The sequence below is a fragment of the Leiobunum rupestre genome, chromosome 9 (genome assembly GCF_980474605.1).
Source record: "Leiobunum rupestre chromosome 9, qqLeiRupe1.1.hap1, whole genome shotgun sequence".
NCBI lineage: Eukaryota > Metazoa > Arthropoda > Arachnida > Opiliones > Sclerosomatidae > Leiobunum > Leiobunum rupestre.
Window position 1 is genome coordinate 32,602,258 of NC_143392.1, and position 21,997 is coordinate 32,624,254.

General features: G+C 37.3%; 1 protein-coding gene across 1 annotated transcript; it reads right to left on the bottom strand.

Annotated features, from left to right (window-relative positions):
• Positions 1-301: 301 nt before the first annotated feature.
• Positions 302-18,453, bottom strand: LOC149927171 (N-acetylgalactosamine-6-sulfatase-like). The gene is made up of 15 exons (XM_090159205.1): positions 18,240-18,453; positions 16,646-16,769; positions 14,750-14,824; positions 13,949-14,051; positions 13,744-13,887; positions 10,877-10,943; positions 8,298-8,425; positions 7,972-8,114; positions 6,496-6,599; positions 6,304-6,440; positions 5,314-5,416; positions 5,041-5,162; positions 4,813-4,930; positions 572-712; positions 302-493 (listed from the first exon to the last, which is right to left on the bottom strand). Exons 1-14 carry the CDS (start codon positions 18,393-18,395, stop codon positions 626-628), a joined length of 1,611 nt encoding a protein of 536 aa, XP_090015331.1. The 5' UTR covers positions 18,396-18,453; the 3' UTR covers positions 302-493; positions 572-625.
• Positions 18,454-21,997: the final 3,544 nt, after the last annotated feature.

The window sequence follows — 21,997 nt, forward strand, 5'->3', positions numbered from 1 at the left end:
AAATAAGGAGATTATTACTAATAAAGGAAAAAAAGTGTGTACCATTTAAGAGGCAACCCAAAGGTTCCGCGATTACAAGCTGTAGTTCACGAGCAATTAAACTTAAAATACAAATGCTTTGTACGTGCGGAAAATCACTGCCATGTACGTGAATTTATAAAATACTTAATTTTTGAGTTTAATTACAAAATACCACTCCGCGCGCAAATAATTTTCACGCTAAAATAATAATTTGAAAGCCAAGGTTACACGCGTTATAGATGGGGAAAAACAAATAAATAAATAAACAAATAAATAAAACTACAGTGTTTTAAAAAAGTTTATTTTGTACGTGATGAAAATAGGAAACATCACATTTAGAAAACCTAACAAAGTAATCGCTTACATTTCTGTATAAAAAAAAATGAATCTAATGTAATACAAAAAAAATATTCTAAAATCACGCATTGCTTAAAAGTGTACGACTGAACTTCAAAATTCGGTTGAAGCTTTTCTAAACAGAGGAGAGAAATGCTTTCTTTTGCTAAATGTGTCACCAAATCAATAAAGAAAGAACAATGTTTCCACTAACCGTTCTCTTTCTTTCCGTGTGTTTCTAACTATTTCTTTCATTAATAATTTCGATTTAATGGGGCCAGTCGCACAGATGTAGGTTAGACGGAGGAGCTTTCAAACATTGCTTCAATTCTTCGCAACCAGGTGGAGCCCAAGGCTACAATAATTGAAAGTAATGAGGTAAAATTTCAAAAAGTTGATTGCGAAATTTAGTGGGTCAAAATTCCTTTCTTCAATATTTTCTATCCCAGGCTTAATTGCTGATGACGTTATGACGTACGGAAGTTAGTCTTCACGAGATAGTAGAAAGCAATTTTCATAAACTTTTGGACTCGATCTATACACTCTTTTATATCCTTATTTGTGAGAGCTGCCATTTTATTACAGGTCTGATTTCAAATAGCGCATGCAAGGCCGCTTCACGCGGTCAAGTGCACGCGACGTCTCGAGCTGATGAGCACGTGCAGGCGCCCTTGCCTGTACTATTTTAAATTAGGCCTGTAATGAAATGGCCGACTTCGTAAAAGAGTGTATTGTATTCATTTATTAAGCTTTTGTAATATAAATTTACCAATTGGATATGAGATAATTAGCGCTTTGGGACATTTAAGTACACACAATAGACGCTTCAATAAATCATCCTCCAAGGAAATCGCCAAGAAGTAATATTTCCGAGAGCCAGGACTCACTGTTTATATAGTGCTTGTTAAAATAATGGACATTTTTCGCCTAAACGGCAGCAACACAGCGTTCCCCATGGCGTTTCCTTTTAACCAGGTATCTTTTTTGACATAATGAGGTTTGGCAAAAAATCGGCGCTCTGTTTACAGGTGAAAAGTTTCCATTATTTCAACAAGCACTATATAAACAATACCTTGCGGAAGTTGCGGGTTCTGGCTCTCGGAAATATTTATTGGCGATTTCTTTGAAGGATGATTTATTTAAGCGCCTATACCACCGATGTTATAACTATATTTTAAATATTAAATTTAAATTTGAACAAATTTTCAATCAATAACTTAATAAACCCGAGAGGAATTTTTCGAGTTACTTCGTTTTGGAAATAAGGTAGCGAAACACGAACGTGTTAGATGGCGCTTTCAAAAATTGTCACGAAATTCAAATACGAGGGGCTGATCACTCCGCGTAATCGGTGTACAGAGCCGTACCTTTAACTGTACTAATGGGATTACGCGTAATCTTTGAAGTCCCCGCAGGGCTGGCAAGAGCCAGCCAGACTGGATTAAACTACCCTGGTTTAAGCCGGTTTTAACCACCAAATAAAATCCATGGTTAAAACCACTTTTTTTTTATAAAAAAATTGAGAAATTAATTAGAAACATTGACAAAACTTAACCTTCACTTTTTGTCGCAAGTAATGAGAGCTAACATATAAGCAATTAGGGTATCTTAAAATTAATTTTGCGCGTGAAAATACGCTGCCATATTAGGGTACATGTATAAAAGCGGGTAAATCAGTCTGCTATACCTCACAATGTAAAGGTACTGTCACGCGCAAAAACGTAATTTTTAAATCGGGAAATTTGAGCAATGAGGGCTTGATATAAGCAATTTGAGCATTTTTTATTAATGGTTTTAACCGGTTTAAACCACCGGTTACAACCGGATTTAGCCATACCGGATTTTTTCAATTTTTAAAAAAGCCGGTTTTTTTGCCAACCTTTGGCAGTGCTAATCTAAGCGTAATCCGGTGTACAGACTTTCTAAGAGTGGTTAGCCCCTCGTTCAAATACAACAATAGTGCGTACGATGGTTGTGGGGTCCCGCGAATTGGCCAGAATTCTCACTTAAAATTAATTTTTTTTTAATGCAACCGAAACTATAGTTTAGAAATGAGCAGTACTAACTAAAAATATATTATTCAGCCAAGTCGCTCTTAATTTTAAAAAAAAATTAACATTTTAGGCAAAAATCGGCCAAAACCACTAAAATGGGAAAATAATTAACTATTTGTTCTCCGATTCCAAAAATTTATAATAGGCTACCGAGGGCATACCATATACATTCTATTGACTAATTGTTGAAGAGTTATGTGGAATATTTCAGCGGCGGCATCGGCTATACTGTACGTACAATTTAAAAAATTTAAGTCTGTAAATAGTCGCTTTAAAGCAAAAACTAGATGAATGCGTGGTTTTTGCTTTAAAGAGTTATTTAAATTATATGATGATACCCCAAATATTTGCGAAAATATCAAACGCACGGGCCTTTACTAACAGGAGACTACCCGAGGTGGTTATCACTGATTTTGTTGAAACTCGGAGGTTAGGTAGACCTTATGTTAGTATGAAAATTGCCAAAGGGAAAAATTGCAATGGGCTTTAGTTTTCCCATGGCAACCGAAAATGTTTTTGAACTCTCAAAACAAAAAATCTCCATTTAAAAAGCATGGTATTTTCTTCACAGGGTACTTACTTACTTAAAAAATTTGAAAAAATTAAATTTTCAAACCTTACTCAAAAAAGATGAATTTGACCTATTTTTAGGTAAAATTTTCAAGAATTTTGAGAAAACTTTATTATTTTTGGTTAAAGTTTAACGAAATTTGGGTAACCGAGAAAATCCCATGCTTTTTTAAATGTAGAGGTCAAAAACATTTTCGGTTGCCATGGGAAAACTAAAGCCCATACAGTGACTGCGATCCCGTGGGGACTCCGGGGCTCGAGCCCCCACAGGGAAAAACAAACGAGGGCAGAGCCCCCACATAAATAAAATTGAGGAAAAATAGCAATCAGGGGAAAATTTATAATCTCACTGCCTTTATTTGGGTCGGAATTCAGTCTTTTTACAGAAGTTATTTTGAGATTGCAGATGCAAGTAGCATTAAGATGATATAACCGTAAAATTGATTTCGATAGATTCGTCCAAACAGAAAATCGCCACGTCGTGTACCCTATTTTACCTAAAATACCTTCGTTAAGAATGTGGCCAAGAAGGGCTTAATTATCTAGCCATGTACACAGATATTTTTCTAAAGATATCGACTTAACTTTTGTTATCAATGTATTTCTTGACGGATGAGATATAAGAAAGAACACTTAAAAAATATATATAGTAATAAAAATTTTGAGCTGTACATTTCCTTGCTTTAGTTTTAAGTATACAAATTTTTGGATAAAAAAATAATTACCCGTGCCCCCACAGAAATGTTTTCCGAACGCCGCCGCTGAGCCCATAGCAATTTTTCCCTTTTGGGAATTTTCATACTACTATAAGGTCTACTTAAGCCCCGAGTTTCAACAAAATCGGTTATAACCACCTTGGGTAGTCACCTTTGTAAGTCCTACTTTTTCAAATATTCCCTTACAAAAAATTTCTATAAGGTATTTTATAGAGTTGATCTATAAAAATTTCATAGAGTAGTCTTAAGCTATTTCTATAAAATGTTTATGGAATGTGGCTATAGAATGTTTGTGGAAAATGGGTCATTTTTCTAAAATGTTTTTTTAGAATTTCTTTAGAAACTTACTTATGATTTTAAGGGTTTTCTATAAACATTTTAAAGGTTTTTTAGTTTTATATTAGTGGCTTCTATAAGCATTTTAAAGAATACTTCTTTTTAAAAAGTGGAGTTTCTATTAAGATACTAAATGGTTTCTTAAGAAGCATCGTAATACTTTAAATACATTAGCTATTAAGAAGTTCAGGTCAAAATTATACTTAAATATATAAGCCTTAAAGAGTTTTAATAGAAATTATTTTAAATAGATTCTAAAGAATGGTTTGTAGAATTGATTCTTGGTTTTCCTATGATTTTCGCTATAGAAGACTCTATAGGTTATAGAACCCCTTTTGCCCTCTATCACTCTCTATACGATTTTATAGAGGCTTTAAAGAATATTTTTTTACGGGTTTAAATCATTTTTTCTTCATAATGTCCGCTAAAAAATTACGTGATTTTTGGTTTGGTAATTTTTACTCTGTGTATCGTTTAGGCTTGAATAAACTAATGATCCCGAATCATAAGTAAAAACGCAATTTTTCTCTACAACCCTGCTCCTACTGAGAGAATCGCGAAAGGTTTCCTCCCAAATACGACACACGTTGTCTAAAATCGTAAGATGACATAACGTCGTTGGCTTATATTGCGCGCGTTATTTTAATATTTGAGTGGAAATTTTTCCACTATCGGACACCGTGGCGCTTCCGTTAAAGAACTAAGCGCGCAATTAAATTCAGGTCCAGTATATTATTTGTCTAAAGTTAAGAATATAAATTGAAGAATAGCGATATTACCATCACTGCATCGTCGCAATAGTCCAAAACGGGTTTTCCTGGTACGAGATTATCGTAATGTTTTTTAGTTTCCACTTTAATTACTTCAATTGCATCCACATATTCCTGAGAGGCATGTCTAAAATTTCCAATTCCAAAAAAAACCCGCAAATATGTAATGGTGGCCGATTTAATTTAAATACGAAGGAATAGAATGAAGAATGGAATATTGATATATTTCTTTCCTACTTGATTTGGAAGCGCTCTCCGGGGTCCCTTCCCAAGTGGTATAAGATGGGATTAGCGCTGTAATTTCTTTGGACGTGATCGGTGATACCGGGGAGTCTCTGCCCGGGGCAAAAATCTATACCCTGCGAGAGCAGCCAAAGAAATCATTGTTTCCTCATTTAAACACCAGCTGGCGCTGCTTTTGCATTACGTGCACGGAGAAGCCATAGACGAGAGGGGGGTAACACGGTCACCCCCCTCGAAGCCTCTTCTATTTTTGCATAAAATCCATACCTGATCATATTCGCTTTGCGGGCCGCTCCACGTCCAGAAGTGAGCTTTGTACAGTCCATACCGGATCGCCATTAGTTGATTCCCTCGATAGTAAAAGATCGGCCTACGAGGCGTCGTTAACAAATATTTTAAAATATTAAAACTCCCCCCCCCCAACTACTCTCCCCCATTTAATGACGCTATGAATAATTTCGGTAAAAGATCGATTCACAAATTGCTAACAGGGAAGCAAACATTTAGAACGAAGCCATTAGAGGTTCGATTTTAACGCTTTTATTTATACTAGATGGCGCCAGTTAATTTTTTGTCAAAAGATTTAAATTTTTTCTGTTTTCAGATAATTAAAAAAGACTGTTGGCACCAGCTGACTTATTAAAACTTGGTATTTAAAGAAATCGGACCTCTAATGGCGTTAACCCCCCCCCCCGTGATAGCTAGGAGCAACAAACACAGCACCCAACAAAGCGTTAAAAATTACGATCAGTCGGTATCTTAAACAGGGTTCGTACGAAATTTTCAGATTTCAAATCCCTGACTTATCCAGGTTATCCCTGATTATTTTTTTTTGGCAATATCCCTGACCTTTTTTGGTAATATTCCTGCTAAGTTTCATCATTTCATGTTTTCATAGTACAAAGTTAAACAATATTTTTAAATATCACAATATGAATTATATTTAATAAGATCATACTGAGATCTAGGGGCAACAAACACAGCACTTACACCAGGAGAACGCAACCCGTCAAAAGTCGTGCATTTTCTTGTGTACATTTTTCATTAGTTAGACGCTTTAGCGCCTGCTGCCGTCGGAAGGGGAAAATTCCGGAATTTTCTCCCCCCCCTTTCCGTAAAACGTTCAGAGTAAAGGTTCGTCCAATGAAATTTGTATGCAACACTGCGTTAGCGTGTTTAAAGGCTAGCTGCGTTCTCCTTGCGTTTGTTGCTCGTAGTTGATAGGATCTTCTCCTTTTTGGAAAATATGTATCGTACCTGGTGGTTTCTTTACCAGTCGTTAAGGATTCGATCAGACTAACCCCGTCTATGACCCGGTCATTTGGGATAGGTATGCCCGCTAGTTCCAAGGCGGTCGTGAACATGTCCATCGCAGTCGACGCTTGCCGGCTGACCTGCGATAAAGATATTTCACTGAATGTAAAGCCCTCCGCTTCGTTGTGATGTTACCGTTCCGGGTTTGATATGTCCGGGCCACCACGCGATAGTCGGTTCTCGGAAACCACCCTCGAACGTGGTTTGTTTTCCGCACAAGAAGGGTCCGCTACTGCCAGCTGAAATTATATTAAAAGTGTGATGTAGAATATTTATTCGCGACCGAAAACTATCGCTACGCCCTCTTTGGTTCACCATCGAAAGCTAGATAGGTAGCGGCTAAAGCAGACGCTATTAGTTTTTCCTCATCGTTATTCGTCAATTTGACTTTATAAATAATGATTAAACTTACTGTGGATCAAGTAGCGTGTGTTTAGCAGTCGATTTTTGATTTGGTTCGTACTATCTTTAACGAAAGCTTGTTCATACGACGTTAATTACGTCACGGAAAACGCGTCATGGGAAACGGAAGTGAGATGTTAAAAACTCGCACGATTCTGACTATATTTAGTTTAGTTCGTGGCTCGCGATCACAAAATTTAGTTTCCATGGCAACCTTTTTAAAGGTCAAGGAATATAAAAAAAATCCATTTACGGTTTACTAATTGTGAAATCTTGGAGAAACAGCTTTAACTTATTCGCGACCGAAAACTATCGCCACTGAAACCTAGATAGGTAGGGGCTAAAGCAGACGCTATTAGTTTTGCCTCATCGCTATTCGTAAATTTGACTTTATAAATAATGATACTTGCATTTTAATATTATTTTTGCATCGTTTGCTTAGATTTTGATAAGTTTTAAGTTCTTATGACTTTTAAATTTGTCAGTAGCAGACGCTAGATCATAGGCGCTACCTCGGAGAAGCTATAGCGCCGTTACGCCACCTAGACTTGTTTTCATTCATTGTATACTCAGTAAAGGCAAAAAATCTAGTACATTTGGCGGAAAATTACTAGCATGAATTTCCGGTAAATCGGCGGTGAAAATTTCGAATTTCGCCTACTTTCTGTTGAATTCCTAAAGGATCCTGCACGTGTTATATTAATCCATTTTAGAAATGCCTATTGCGTAAATTTCAAAGTGATCAGTAAATATTTAATGTATAATTTTTAAGCTTTATTATATCGTATTTTTAGTATTATACTCCTAAACAATCATCAAATCGCACTTTTATTTACGTTAACGTGGTAATCTTGGCAATGGCGTAGCCAGGATTTTGTTTCGGGGGGAGGGTACACCATTGAAAAAAAATAAAAAAAATATTTGTACGTACGACCATACGTTTTTGGGGGGGGGGGGGGGTACGGTTAAGTTAAACCAGTTTATCAAGGGTCGTTGGATCACCGTTCAACAACCCCGAGACCGAACTACCAGGGATTATAACTTATTCAATTAACCATTATTTTAACTTCACATTCCAGACATATATTAGATACCACCCGCGGAGTTTAAACTTTAATTTAAAGTAAGCTCCTTTTGTTTAAACTCGGGCTAAAATCAGTGGTAGGTACGATAGAGGTATATGTGGTTTAATTTAATCTATATACGTACCTTGATTCTCGGGACCGGACACCAAAGCTGGCCCATTGTCCGACGAGAAGATAACAAAAGTGTCTTTGTCTATCCGAAGGTCTTTCAGGGTTTGAAGAATGACTCCCACACTGGAATCCACCTCCTTCACTGAATCGCCGTACCTAAATCCGACGTTAAAAAATTTCACTAGAAAGAGGTTCTTTCGATTTTGTTTTTTTTTTTTTGGAAAAAGACCCCTCCCCCCTCTTTATTAAAAGAGTGCCCCCCCCCCCCCCCCGGATTGGCTCATTCTCTTAATTGACGCCCGGAAGAATAATTAAAGAAAGCTGGTTGTAAATAGAGACCTTCCTCTTCGACTGCTTTTGAAAAAGGATCCGGAAGAGTAGGTTGGAGCGTGGTTCGCATCGGGTGTCCAGTAAAGGAAGAATGGTGTTTTCGAAGACGCTTGCCGCTTAATGAAGTCCACGGCGCCCTGTTTTAAGTGCACCGGCCCTTCATTAACCACGGAATGGAGTTTTCGTTTCATTCGACGCGTATCTTCTTCCATCAAGAAGAGTTCAAGGATTTAAACGCGTCGAATGTGAACGGCTGCTAGGGAATCAGTAGCGGCGCTAAGGGTGGGCTTTAGCCCCCCTGCATTTCTGAGAGGGGCCACATATTTATATTAAAAGGGCCACATATTCATAATTAAGAGGCCACATATTTTAATTTATTAATTTTCATTATCTCTAGAAATTTTTTTATTGGCAAAAAAACTTTTTCTGGAAAAAATCTTTCAAAATCAATTTGTTTACTCAAAAAGGTAGTAGACCATAAACATATTGATTCGGGAGGAAGGTAGCGGAAATTGAGATAAATTTGAATAGAAAGGGGCTTATAAGAATTTAGGGAAATATCCCAGGTCAGATACAAGGTCAGTAGGGGGTCCTTGAAAACGCGACGCGAGCCGCAACAATAAAACGACGTGCTCTTCTCGCTTCCTGGACAATTTTGGGTTTTTTCGATTTTACCACTTTTGCGAAATATGGTCAATCCAAGGTTCCCGCTAAGGGTCACAAAATTCTTAGGGGCCACAAAATAATTAGCCCACCTATGAAAAAAACCTTAGCGCCGCTACTGGGGTGAATTTACCGTCTTTGATTTGTTAGGTAATCACGTTTTAGATTTTGTTTCGAGCCAAAATGTGGGCGCCACCATTTTGTAGAAGTCGTGACTATTATTGGGTGGTTTCTTTGCGCTTGTTGCGGGATTTTAGAGTAGGGTAAGAAGGGTAAGGCTATGAAGTCATTTTACTCCGATTCTGTGGTGGAGAATAGTTTGAGTCAGGGTAAAAAGGTTTTCCCAAAATGGCTGCCTGTGGCCTTTTTAGCAGATACATTCTGGCTAGCAGACGACCAAATCCGATTTACTCCTTTACACAGGCGCCTTTTCAGAAGGAGTAAAAAGAGTAGCCCTAGTACTCCGGAACAATCGAATATTTTATGGGCCGCAGTAATTATCATCACCGGAACAGGCGAATAAAACGTTTTACGGTAAAAAGAGTACACTTTTAGTCCTAGAACAGACGAAAAAAAACCACATAATGTTGTTTATAAATAAGCACAGAAAAGTACAATTTCATTTGGAATTTCTTAAATAGGAAGTCAGAAGGTAAACTTTTCGTGTATAGCTTAAGCCAGGCACTCACTGGGTCACTGCTCTTCGTAACGTCTTCGTCCTACCTTTCACAAGCCTTTGCTTCGTAACGGAGACAATGCCTTGTGGAAGGCAGGACGGATACGAAACAGAGAGCCATTATAGGCGCTTAGCCTTAGGTGACCTACGTTCATTGTGTATTTTTCTAAATGTAATACTATTATTAATTAAATATTAATACAACATAGAGATATTGTTATTCCTTTTTATCCTCGCGAATCTAGCCATAGAGGGATTGAGGCTGTTATTTTCACTCTTGACGTTATCGGTGGTGGTGGCTAACTCCGAAACGGACACCGCGAAAAGTCGATTGCTCATCAACGGCATTTGATAAAAGTGTAATTGATACGTCGTTCGATTGGTATTAGTTCCCTCTATCTAACTATACCAGTGCTGAACCTTTATGGTTTATCAAAGGGTGTTTTTCCCCTTCCCATAAACATTTTACGGTAAAGTCCCCGCGAAACAGTACAATTTATTTGTTAGCGACCACAGAGGCGACAAATATGAATGGGGTATGAAAAACTCTCTCCGACGCGATACCCGTTTGGTCCCTTGGGGGCGCGTAACTTTGGGCACTTGATTTCTCAGCGACCACTGAGGGGACAAATATGAACAATACGTCCATGAATGGGGTATGAAAAACTCTCTCCGACGCGATACCCGTTTGGTCCCTTGGGGGCGCGTAACTTTGGGCACTTGATTTCTCAGCGACCACTGAGGCGGAAAATATGAACGATACGGCCGTGAATGGGGTATGAAAAACTCTCTCAGATGCGATGCCCATTTGGGTCCTCGGGGGCGCGTAACTTTAGGCTCTTGATTTCTCAGCGCCCACTCAGGCGACAAATATTAAAGGTTTCTTTTAAAAACTTCAAAGGAAAATGAGTCAATTTTCGTATTTATTTAAAATCGGGACTGTATCTGATATATTATCCCAAAGAGGATATATAAAATAGCTGAGGTATCTGAAAGTTGGTTTTTACAATGAATTCAGAATATTTTCGGATTTAAACTATCAGGTTTGCATTTTGACAAATATCAACTGATCTGATAATATCTGAGCGTAAATGCGGATTATCTGATATCTAAACCTTCTGAATTATTTCTTCGTTTCAGATAACGCTATTTTTATCTGTAAATAGGTTGGAACACTAATGGCGGATTGGCAGGGCCCACGTTTTGTCACGAAACAAAGTCTATATAGTTAGGCCAAAACAAAACTAACCTGTGTGTACAATATGGTCAAGTTAGATTGCCCGTCAGATGTGATGTTGAAGTCTCCTTCGTAATATCTATAGGGATTGAAAATTTTAATAAATTAGACTAATTTAATGTTATTCGATTGAATAAGCCCAATACAAATTACCGGAGCCCTTGCAGTCTAGGGGCCCGTGTTTGAACAAACTAGGTACATTTCTACCTGGTTTATCCCCAAAAAAAGTAAAGCTATCTCCAGTATTAAGGGCTCCCTTTTGTCGGCCCTGCGTTTGCAACATCGTCGCCGTTAAAACAAAACCACGTATCTTTTCGGTGGCCTTTTTGAGAAAAATGGATTTCTAATTTTGCAGGGACTTGTGAAATCGCGTGTTAGATTTTTACACGCGAGTTAATTTTATAGTTAAATAATTTCGTTTCAATATTGAATTTATGAGGATTTTAATTTAAAAATATTTTGCTAAAGGGGAATTTTTAGAGATACGTGGTTTTGCGTCATGAAGTGAAATAGGAGCTGCAAATAAGCGAGATACGAGCTTTTGCGCGAAATGCGTTGTGAATATCAAAGATACTTTTAAATGTTTTCTCGATTTAAAAAAAGAAATTCAACTGCAACCTATTAATGTTTTTAATGTTATATACCTAAATTGGGGTGTAGAATCTAAATATGTCAATTTTGACAAAACCACGTATCTCAAGTTACGTGGTTTTGTTTTAACGGTGACGACATGTCCTTATACCGATTTTCATAAACTATTACTTTGGAAAAATATGGTTTAAAAATAAGTAAATATCCCGAAACAGTGTAATTTTTGCGTTTTACATCGTTAGGTGAAATAATACATGGGGTACATTTTCAGCCATGATGCGGTGTGTGCTTCCGCTGTTTGGATGAAAAATATCGTCTATTGAAAGTACATCTTTCATTTTATCATGAAATATTTATATTACATATTTCTGATCATTGAATTGGGAATAGTACCGCTAGAATGGCAATTTCAATCTGCCTTCCGCGAAACAATTTTTGAAAAATTGAGAACTCCATCATTTGTTGGTAGCGCCATCCACTGTTAGGGGCGGGAACTATATCCCATACAATTGAATTAATAGTACTAGTGTACTTTGAAAGCGATAGATGGTGCCACCCGTATAATGATAGAGTTGACGGCTGAATGCGCCGACTCGAAATTTCAGAACGCGCCTTTGTCATTCTAGCGGTACTATTCCCAATTCAATCTTTCTGATAATATTAATTTCAGTAAGTATATGCCAAGGCTTAACGAGATTTGAAACTCTTTCAAAATGAAAACTAATGCTTACTTCAGCAAATTAATTATTGAATCAAAAATTATTCTCAAAAATGTAAATTATAAATTATAATAAATAATGTATTTATTCAAACTTTGGGAGGGCAAGGTAGCAATGACCATCCCAAACCATTTGCTGGACGAGCAACTAATGTAATAGTTGATTTTATGAAATAAAAAGTTATCTGGCCCAACTTGTTAAAATGTTGCTCTTACGTCACAAGACACAGCTTTATTAGTTTATTTTTCGCACCAGCAATTTGCACGCGCGCTGGAAAAAGCTATATTCCTCTGACGACTGCACTGTAGCGCGCGCTCGTAGGCTTGTCAAAGTAAGAGACTGTGACGTCAGAGCAACATTCAAACAAGAAGGCCACGTTACTTTACAAAAAGAACTATTGACTTGATGCTCGGTTGATTATTTAAATTTACACCGCAATAATATTTAACAGAAATTTAGGTCATACGTTTTTAGTTCGAATCTTGAAACGGGGATTGGAAGCAACGCTAAAATCATCTCAACATAATCATTATCCCTAAGTCGAAATAACTACATTATTGTATTTACTAAACGATATTTTCCCTTCGTAACCGTTTGAAAAAGTAACTGTATGAAATATTTTCCAAAACATCGTTTGAGTAATCAGCGGGAACCTGTTTCAAGCGAATAACATTAGCAGGAAATTGTCATGACTACTTATCACTTAGAGATATATAATAACATCAGACTAACAAGGCAACCTAAGTTTGAATTGGGCATAAAGGCGCGTGTATTCAGAACTAGACAGGCGGGGGGGGGGGAATGGAATCTAGGCCACCTGGCGGAGAAAAAGTGCAAATCCTCCCAGCCCTCCTCACCCCTACCACCTATACTACCTCTTGCCATCCGGTAGCAAGTCACGGCAATTGACTACTTAAATAAATGCTCTGATTACTAAAATTAATCGAAATCTATTGGCTCACTAGTCAATTTGACTAGTGAAAAATTTACCTAAATATTGATAAATGAAAAGAGACTTAAAACCGTTTTAAGTCTCTTTTCATTTAGTTTTTCACAATGTGCTTCTCTTCACTTCTAAATATTGATAAATAATGGCGAATATGGCGTATCATAAATTCATCATTCATCAATCCCATTTTATTTAAAAAATCACGCCTTGTAACTCAAGTGATAATAAACTACTGACAGGTAAAGCAAAATATTGGCTGCCCTTCTTGTTTTCATACCCCCCTTTTTTACCCCCACTAGTCAGTGACTACTAAAATAAATTAAGATAGGACGCTCACTAGTCAGGCTGACTACTAAAAAAAAATATCCTTATGTCCAACCCTGTCCGGTAGCATGCATTGGAGGATTTGTGCATAAGTTTCAGATTTTCGCCACCAGATGGATTCATGTAGCCAGTTTGGACAGTCATTTGTCTTAAAATCTCATTCGTTTCAAACTTAGGGGGGCCTTGATAGTCTTATGATAATACATTTCTGGTAAAATTGTAGATAGTCTTATTCAGCTATCTGGATACAAAGGATGAAATTTATGGAGATACGATGGCAAATGTAAGCGACCTACCTGCCTATCATCTTATCATCTCTGAAGACTGGGATATTAGGCGTCTTCACATTATCGTAGGGTCCCGTATGAATATCGGGAGATCCCAGAAATTCATCGAAGCCGTGTTTTAGAGGTAGATATTGCTCCTGATGCCCCAAATGCCTTTCAACATTTTTAATTTTATTAAAAACAATTATTCGATGAACTTTGAGATACATTTTACCATTTTCCGATAATTTTGCTTTTATATCCTTTTTTAGCCAATAGTTCTGGCAGCACTATTTCGCTGTCCGCAATTCCACCCACAATATCCGTCGAAGTGTATCCTTCATAGTCAAAATATTGTGTATCTTTATTTATCTTTGTAATGCATATTGAATGCATTCGAGTACCTTAGAATATGGGTCTGGAGAGATTTTTAATCCCACTCTGGCATACGAAAGTTCGTCCGTTTTTGATTTGTCTAGGTTTTGTTATTAAACTTTCGCTACGAAGTATGCGACGGTGATACCAGAGACCATAGATAAAATAACTTTGTATATAGATAGGAAACTTCAATGGGGCAAACTGACTCTCACGAGATTGCCCTGACATCTAGTGACTGCGCCAGAATAAACGTATTTTGGAAGGTAAATGTCTTCAAATAAACCAGAAATAGCTTTAAAACAAACTTGAAATCTTTACTGAATGCTATTTCTTTAGTGCTATTTTTTTAAATTTGCTCTCAGTTCAAGAAAAAGTACTTTTAATACATATAGCTCGCTTAAGCCTTTGTAATTGGGATTGCGTTACACCAAGGTTCTAGTACGTAAATACTAAAACCTAGTACGTACTTCGAGTAGTGCGAACTTCACCAAATAATATTATTCGGGTGCCGCCACCAGATGTCGGTAAAAATTCTGGCGTCACTTCTACAACATTAAGTTTCCTATCTATATACGAAGTTATTTTAACTATGCCAGAGACTAACCCTTCTATCCCGTATTCTTAGGTATTTGAATGTAATCTTAATGTATCGTAATACCATTTCTAGCGTGAGCATTATCTGTGTAAAAACCATTTCTGATCGGAAGCCGACCAGTCAATAGCGCCGCTCTCGCTGTTTGATTGAAATAATTATGTTAATTATTAAAGGGATTATAACCCTAGCAGGTAAGGTCAAGCTTCCGTCACTCATGGCGCCACAGTCTAGAACAGGGTTGAGCAAGTTTTCGATACTAAAAATATCCGTTTTGAAAGTCGATATCATCATTATCAATGGCGAGATCGCCATGTCAATATATTTTCGAAATAAACATCTTGAAGATCTAGTTCGCCATTATGAAGGTCGAGACCGTCAAAATTTCTTATATACCAGATAGATGGCGCTTGCTTCTCTGCAAGAGAACGCGTCTTTGATATCTATTGCGCGATTTATAGAGTGGTCTCACGAATCCCGCGCTGTAAGAAGTAGCAGCACCACCCTTGATCTAATATCATATCATATAACTACTATCATAAGTGGTATTACTCTAAGTACCCAACTTCGAACGGGTTCTATGGGGGCCATGCCTGTCCGTGTGCCAAACTCTCTCTCTCTAAAATAGTACTATCTATACCTGCTACTAAAATGAATGCTAACCATTGCCGCGGTAGGCTTACTAAAGAGTGCTCGGCTACTAGAAAACAGAAGGGGAAGAAAAAAAACGAATGTATCTCGAGTTTCCTCTCGATTCCCGAGGCTCGTCTCGATTCGCGGAGAGGGGGTTAGTTTTGAATATTCTTTCCCCCAAAATCTTCTATACACTCTTTTTTTTGGGAATTTTGCTGGGCGCGTTCATGTTGAATTTACCCCCCTTAACCCCCATTCTCCATATCCTGGGACCAAAGACTCGAGCCTAGACCCCCCACTGGTGGTTCCAGGTAATGGCCGACTAGCGGGCGGCCAAAAAGAGGGGTCGAAAAGACCGCGAAAAAGAGTGTATACAAGGGAAACGGCCTAACCCTGCCTAACTCTCCGCCCCGTTAATTCCCGCTTGGCACACTAGTGGGCGCCACTAGCAGAAATAAAATTCAAATCTTTCTCTCTTTGATTCTCTCGAGGATTTTTCGCGCTCGCAACGGCCCCCTGCACCACCTCACGTGCTGACGTCACGAAAAGGGGGAGAACACGTCCCAGAGAACAGCGCGTCTTGGGTACTTAGAGTAATACCACTTATGCTACTATTAAAGATTTAATAATTATCTAGACACTTCTTTTTTATTAGTTAAGTCTTTCTTCAGATGCTAAGAACGACCTACGTCAAGTAGAACCACAAACTTTACACACGTAGCGTATATCTCCCAACGATCCTATAAACCTCGAAGCAGGATATGAAATGGTAATTATCTAGTTCATTGCCGACTGTCGCTCCACGAGTAAGTATTGACGGAAGCTTGACCTTCCCTGCTAAGGTTATACTGCCTTTTAGGGTTGTTAATTTTCCGAAAAAATAAAATGCGGAAAAATTTCCAGAAAATTTTCCGGAAAATTTTCCGAATTGCGGAAAATTTTCCGCAAATCGGAAAAATAAAAAATTTAAACATAAATTACTTTTCAAGGGTTTTTAATGTTTTAAACTTTTTATCGATTTAAAATGACTAATATCAGTAAAAACACTACAAAACATTAATAGTGTTACATTTCAAAAAGTTTAAACTAGTCTATAGGTTTAGTTTTACTTTTAGATTAGAAAAAATGAGGTGAAAATGCCGCTTTATTTAAATTTGCAAACAATATTAGACAAATCATGGAATGAAAACGTTTTTAATATTTTTCGGAAAAATACGGAAAATTTTCCGGAAAAAAGGCCTCGGTAATTTTCCGACTTACAACACTACTGCCTTTAATTAATTAGCTAGCGGGGCTCGCAACTGGGGATGTCAAAAAAATCGTAATTACATGGTGAGCATAAGGGGTTTGCCGCGTAGAAGTCCATCAAGCGGGCTCCTTCCTTCGCCATTTGGTCCAAATTGGGTGTCTCTTCGCTGGGCTCTCCGAAAATTCCCAAGTCACCCCATCCCATCTACCCACGGGAAAAGTTAGTTACATCGGAAGATTGCGATATACCTCTTAGGAGAGACATATCCATCTACACCATTCAAAATCAAACGTCTACCTTCACAGGCTCGACAATGGATTCGAATCGACGCGAATTTTCCTCCATCATCATGGCCCAAAATGTTAAAATTACACTGCATAAAGATTTGTCCCAAGAACGTACTCAGGTAAACAGATAATATTAATTAGAGCCTCTACTTTCATGATTCCCAGAAAATACTCTCTTTCTTGTGATTCCCGGAAAAAACTATCAGCCTTATGATTCCCGGAAGATGATCCCTGCCTTATATTTCCCGGAAAATACTCCTTGTCTAGCGATTTCCGGAATAAAACTATCTGCCTTATGACTCCCGGAAAAAACTATCTGCCTTATGAATCCCGGAAAATACTCCTTGCCTTTTGATTCCCGGAAAATACTCCTTTCCTTGTGATTCCCGGAAAAAACTATCTGCCTTATAATTCCCGGAAAATACTTCTTGCCTTTTTTGATTCCTGGAAAATACTCCTTCCTTTGTGATTCCCGGAAAAAACTATCTGCCTTATGATTCCCGGATGATATTCCCTGTATTATAATTCCCGGTAGATACTCCTTGCATTATAATTCCCAGAAGATGCACCCTGCCTGGAAGATGATCCCTGTCTTATATTTCCCGGAAAATACTCTTTGTCTTGTGATTCTCGGAAAAAATCTATCTGCCTTATGACTCCCGGAAAATACTCTTTGTCTTATGATTCCCAGAAGATACTCCATGCCTTATGATTTCTGGAATTTGCTCTCTGCTTATAATTCCTGGAAAATACTGCTTGCTTTGTGATTCCAAGAAAATACTCCCACTCTTGTGATTCCCGGAAAAACTATATATGCCTTATGATTCCCGGAAGATGCTCCCTGCCTTATAATTCCCGAAAAGTACTCCTTATCTTATAATTCTTGGAAAATACTCCTTATCTTATAATTCCCGGAAAATACTACTTATCTTATAATTCTTGGAAAATATTTCCCGGATTAAATTTTAAATCTAATGAAAACGTTTTAATTAAACAATTTTAGTCATGAAGTATCGTGTCTCTTGCATTGAATTTTATATATATAGTAATTTAGCCATGAGTTTTAAAGCCTTTAATGTTAATGATTAGGGAGATGAATGTTGAGATATATTATACGTCTATAAGAAAAGGTGGGTAAAAATGCCGACCACCCAGCACAATTTGAATTTATATGAAAGACAAATAAGAAACTGTTATTTCGTTACACGTCGTCTGAAAGCAGACGAATTTAAACCGAAAACACGAAACTACGCGAGACAGGAAATTCGTCTCCATATAAATTCAAATTTCGCAGGGTAGGTCGACATTTTTACCCACCTTTTAATATAGGCGTATATACTTCTAGTTCTGCAACTGGCTTTTTATATGAAATCAACGCTAAACTTACGTCGTCCATAAGCATGATGATAATGTTCGGTAATGTTGCATTTATTCTGTCAGTAGTCGTCAAATATTCACTGGACCCGATGGTAGTTAACTGGGCAGTGAATGCCCCATTAATTGCGACGGCTACGCAAATCGCGACTGCAATAAAACGCGTCATTTTGCCAAAGTGAACGCGTCCTATCTAGGCCACCATAGAAACTACAAGAGGAATAGAATGAGTCGATGAAAAGTGTTACGGGCTCGGTACGGGCAAACCGCTCGAATCTAATTGGGCGTCATTTCCAAAGCTTTTTTTTGATTGGTCCAGAGATAACCGGAAATGAAGGGAGAACCTTTTGCCCGTGTCATCTTAGTAAAGCACGTACAAAGGCAGGTCTTTCTATTTATGTGGTAGTTTCTATGATGCCACAGTCTAAGCTGTCTCAATTGAAGCATTTGTATTGGGGTTTATCTAGAAGATAATGGATAATTGTTTATCAATTTATCCTTTTTGAAGTATATAGACTTTGATTTTGTTGTTAAGGTGAGGTCTATTGTCCCTTGTCGTTACGATTCGGTGAAGACATTCAGTGCAGTGGCGGCCTCAGAGCCCCCACATGGAAAAACATACGGGGGCAAAGCCCCCATAGAAATAAAATTGAGGATAAATAGCAATCAGGGGAAAATTTATAATATCACTGTATTTATTTCGGTTCGAGTTCAGTCTTTTTACAAAAGATATTTTGACATTGAAGATGCGAGTAACATTAAGATGAAACAAACGTAAAATTGGTTTCGATAGATTCGATTCGTCCAAACAGAAAATCGACTCGTCGTGTACCCTGTTTAACCCAATTATCTTAACTTCTGAAGTTACGCTAGATAGCCTTAAATACATTCGTAATGTAAGTGGCCAAGGAAAGCTTAATGGTCTAGCCCATTGAGTTGGGAATAGGGTTGGACATAAGGATATTTTGTTAAGTATTCAGCCTGACTAGTGGGGGTATAAAAACAATAAGGACAGCCAATTGTATCAATTAATAATAATGTAAATAGTTTCTTTTGTTTCGAGCGTTATAGTACCTTTTGTATCGCGTATCAGGGCCCAATAAGTGTTCAGCTTTTTTATCCTGAATTAAAACATTATTATTATTATTATTTGGCTTTACCCGTTAAAGGCCTAGGATTTCTTCTGCCTGTTTTCCTTTAAGTTTACTTCCCGCCGCGCAAATATCCTGGTGGTAGGCCAACCGCAGAACACGTTGGCCTACCACCAGGATATAATAATAATCAGCTAGGCTAATACCCAAGGCACCACCTTAGGCCTAAGTCATCATGCGACTTTTGAAGCCCTTAATTCAGGTGGCCGGGTTACAATGCGTAGGAGGGTGGTGGCAAGCCCTGCATGCCACGAGATCGAGCCAACAGCTCCCTACACTTACTATTACCGTTAACCTATACAAGTAAACTTAAAGGAAAACAGGCAGAAGAAATCCTAGGCCTTTAAAATTAAAATGGGAGTTTATTATCACTTGATTTACATGACTTTGGCCGATCACAATTTTTTTTTAATAAAATGGGATTGATGAATGATGAATTTATGATACGCCAAATTCGCCATTATTTATGAATATTTAGGTAAATTTTTGAAATGAAATGGCTTTTGGCTATTAGTAATGTTGAGTGGACTCCAAGACCAAAATATGCTATCTGCGGGGATCATTTTGATCTATCAGACTTCCAGAAAGTCTCAAAAAAATGCTCACTTACGAAAAAAATACTCCGTGGAATGCAGTACAGAAGTAGATACCAAAATAGAGCTTTATTTTCCTTGCGAACATTTCAAGTAATTATATAATTCATTTTTTAGTTTTAGGAATCCTAATTTTATCTCACCTTATATCCTGGACATATCGTAAAACACGTGAGCAAACAAATAACAGAACTTGGAGCTCTTGCTAAGAATAAAGACCGTGAAATTGCCCAACTTAAAATAAAATTGCAAGTCAAATTATGAAAACAAAGGTCATAAAAAGAAATTCACAATAACAAACCAAAAAGTGAGGCAGATAAATAAAAATATAAACTGCTTTAAAGAGCTAATTTCAACATTGAGAAAAGATAAACTTGTGCTTGAAGAAAACGTTGTGAAATTTGAAGATCTATTCTCAACCACTTTAAAATAATTTTTTTAACACTTAAAGCAAGCGGGACCAGTAAACAAAAGTAAAAAGAGTACAGCAGCACGCTAAGATAATTGCTATCACGCTTCATTTTTATAGTTCTAAAACGTATAGATTTCTTCGTCGTTCTTTTTGTTTGCCTTATCCAAGCACCCTCAGATTTTGGTCTTCTAAAATAAATGGTGAACCAGGTTTCATAAGACAGAGTTTTGAATTTCTGAAAAAAGAAGTCAAAAATTCGGAATTCCCTGTTCTAGTCTCTTCAATGTTAGATGAAATGTCCACTCGAAAAGAGATAGATGGAATGGTAAATCCTTTGGTGGATATGTTGATTATGGCACTTCCATAGAGACTAATACTAAACAAAATCTGGAAATTACCAATTGCATATATCCTCGTTCATGGCTCACCCGCTTGGTTATTGGACACATTGCTAAAGGAAGCTTTTCAGCATCTACATTCCACGGGTTCTGAATGTGTGGCGCTAATATGTGATGGTCTTTCATCTAACATCGCTATGGCACAAAAGCTTGGTGTTGTAATGAATAAAACTGAAATTAAATCAGTTTTTCCAATCCTGGTAAAAGTTGCCTTCCTCTTAGATGTTTACCATATGTTGAAACTCCTCCGCAACTTGTGGGAATATTACAACATGCTGGTTGACATGCGAAATGACGAAGTATTTTTAACTAATAAAGTATTATTTAAATGTATAGTTTCTAAGTTAAACAAATATATTAGGATATCTTTTGGGCATTGGTCGTATTACTTGAATTGGTGCAGGAAGAAGAAGGACTTAGTATTGCCGATATGCTCAGGGCTCAGCCACTTTCACATAAGACTTCCATCTCTAAAGACGAAAGTGAAACTAGCAGCTCAAATTCTAAGCTCTTCTATAGCCAGCGCAATGAAACTGCTTAAACAAATTAAAGTTCAAGAGTTTAAAAATTGTGATGGCACAGTTAACTTCATTGAAAAAGTTGTGTTGATAGGTGAAAAAATATATAATTTAAATTTACCATGTAGGCATATGGTTTTAATGTTTTAATATTTCGCAGGGCATTTGATATCCTGAATTCTCGTATACCTTTTGCTCCAATAAATAACAGAAATTTATAAATTAAGAGGGCCCATCTGAATGAAATTAAGCGAGGGGTCGGACATTTACCAAAATCCCGTACACTTTGTCTAAAATCGCAAAATCTTTTAACTCTCTCTATGGTAAATTAACATTGAAATCCCAAAATCACTTCAAAAAGTAATGATAAATCGCCAAAATCTCTACGAAATCCCGAAATCCCGTACAAAATAATGGCAACTGTCCAACCCCTCGAAATTAAGGAACTAATGTTGAACTTAGCTGATTCAGAAGGAAATTTGATTTGCGAATCTAACCGTAAATCTGTGCTTCTTGGTTTTGCTGTTGCAGTTACGAGCGTTTTGTACTTGGCTGACACTTATGTAAAGCCTGCAAAGTATGCAAATTTATTAATATTAAAATTAGTAACGCGAATAACATCTTAACTTTAAATTACAGATACCTTGCAACGTACAAACTGTCGCCAGACCATTTAGATCTTTTCTTTTGCACAATACG

Coding starts and splice junctions, on each gene's coding strand:
- LOC149927171 (XM_090159205.1), bottom strand. CDS start 18,395: ATGACGCGTTTTATTGCAGTCGCGATTTGCGTAGCCGTCGCAATTAAT. Junction 6,441..6,495: donor GACATATCAAACCCGGAACG/GTAACATCACAA, acceptor TCTTTATCGCAG/GTCAGCCGGCAAGCGTCGAC. Junction 5,417..6,303: donor ACTGGTAAAGAAACCACCAG/GTACGATACATA, acceptor GACGCCTCGTAG/GCCGATCTTTTACTATCGAG.